The sequence below is a fragment of the Phalaenopsis equestris genome, unplaced genomic scaffold (genome assembly GCF_001263595.1).
Source record: "Phalaenopsis equestris unplaced genomic scaffold, ASM126359v1 Scaffold000738, whole genome shotgun sequence".
Taxonomy (NCBI): Eukaryota; Viridiplantae; Streptophyta; class Magnoliopsida; order Asparagales; family Orchidaceae; genus Phalaenopsis; species Phalaenopsis equestris.
This window is the reverse complement of record NW_018165178.1, coordinates 64,176-65,911: the sequence shown is the minus strand read 5'-3', so window position 1 is coordinate 65,911 and position 1,736 is coordinate 64,176. Positions and strand designations below refer to the sequence as shown.

The 1,736-nt window shown below is 30.3% G+C and overlaps 1 protein-coding gene across 1 annotated transcript in view; it reads left to right on the top strand.

Moving 5' to 3' along the window:
- Window positions 1-1,277, top strand: part of LOC110030547 (pollen-specific protein C13-like) — an 8,990-nt gene extending 7,713 nt beyond the window's left edge. Inside the window, exon 4 of the mRNA XM_020733295.1 lies at window positions 763-1,277. Within this exon, the coding sequence (XP_020588954.1) occupies window positions 763-1,091 (329 nt within the window). The 3' untranslated portion in view covers window positions 1,092-1,277. The remainder of the gene's footprint in view (window positions 1-762) is intronic.
- The last annotated feature ends 459 nt before the right edge of the window (window positions 1,278-1,736 follow it).

The window sequence follows — 1,736 nt, the reverse complement described above, 5'->3', positions numbered from 1 at the left end:
GTCACCAATATCACCGAGCATATTGAAGGATTTCCATCTACTAACATTGCGATAATATTACATGTATTATCCACATGTGCGGATTGATGAAATTGAAGTGAATATCACCACAATATCTTTCCAATGCAATCAATCTGCTGCATCTATATGATTCTGTCATGTCTGCATTGTCATGTCCGCATGTAATATTTTAACTTTATCATAAATTAATTATTAGATAGATGATAAGCAATAAATAGCTATATATGTAATTATCCTAAAAAAATTGTAATTAGATATTTTATGTAAATTATATCAGGCTAGATTTGCTTAAAAATTAGTATTGTATATGAAAATTTTATATTTCACTAATCTCTTAAGTATATCTTAATGTTATTTTTTTTCAATTTTGATTTATAAAATATTTACAATGCCATTTCGCTATATATATATTATAATTGATAAAGCCACTATTATTATTATTATTACTTTTATTATTATTTAATTATAGCAAGATTAAATCTCTAAATTTGAATTTAACTTGATGTGAGAAATAGATTTGCAGAAAACAAGATTGAAATTAAAAACCTTGTCTCATAAAAATGAATTAACAGTGAGACATCTATTCAAAATGATAAATATAACATCATTTTTTAATCAAAATTCAATACAATTTCTGAACAAATGCACACTACAATTTACTTAGACTATAAGATAATATAATACTCAACATCATTATCTATCAGAGATTTCTTAACATAAATTTTTTTGAGGCATTTACAGGCGCGACGGTGAGGTTGGAATGCAAACACTTTCAGAACGATGCGGTGGAACACAGCATTGAGGCCGTCAGTGGCGCCGACGGTTATTATACATTCATTGTTCCCAATGATCACGAGGAGGAAATTTGTTATGTGAAGCTGATTAAGAGCCCGAGGGCTGATTGCGCTGAGTTCGTTGAGAACAGAGAGCAGGCGCGCATTCTGCTTACCGAAAACAGCGGTCAGGCCAACAACTTGCGTTATGCTAATGCGTTGGGCTTTCTCAAAGATGTCGCACTTCCAGTATGCCCCGAGCTGCTCAAGGCCTACGAAACTGATGATGATTTTTAAATAATTAAAATGGAGATATATGATGATTTATTTATATGTTTTTTGGTTTCATGGAAGTTTTTATAAGAATATAAGTGATTGATTCAAGGAACAATTCATGGGGGTATGAGTATATTGGGAATGGGTTGTTGATGAAGTTGCAATTTCTATTTATTGTGAAAGATTGTTTTGTGTTTTTTCTTTCCTTTTTCCTATGCAAAGTTCGGAATAAATTTATTATTTTTTGTCCATGTAATGCAACTCTCAAATAAGTTGTGAAAAATAGGGCATAGAACTTTTCATGAAGCCTGATTTGTAGCCCTCAATACATAACAAATGAACATATATGACTATTCATTAAACTTTTTTGCAAGGCCAAATGTTTTGTACAGGGTCATCATTGAATGGTTGAAACAATAATAACTAAGGGAACATTTACATACATTACAACCAAATCCTATGCATTTTTATAGTGACAACTAAATTTTGCATCCAAATCAAGCATATCAGCTCACATGATTGTTAAGAACTCTTATTGCCATATTATGTGATAAATTTATCTTTATGCAATAAAGAAATAATATGCTCTATATGCAAAAATGCACTTTTCATGAAATCTCATTCAAATATTACCCTTAACAATGTTATCTAAATCTTGTAACTATG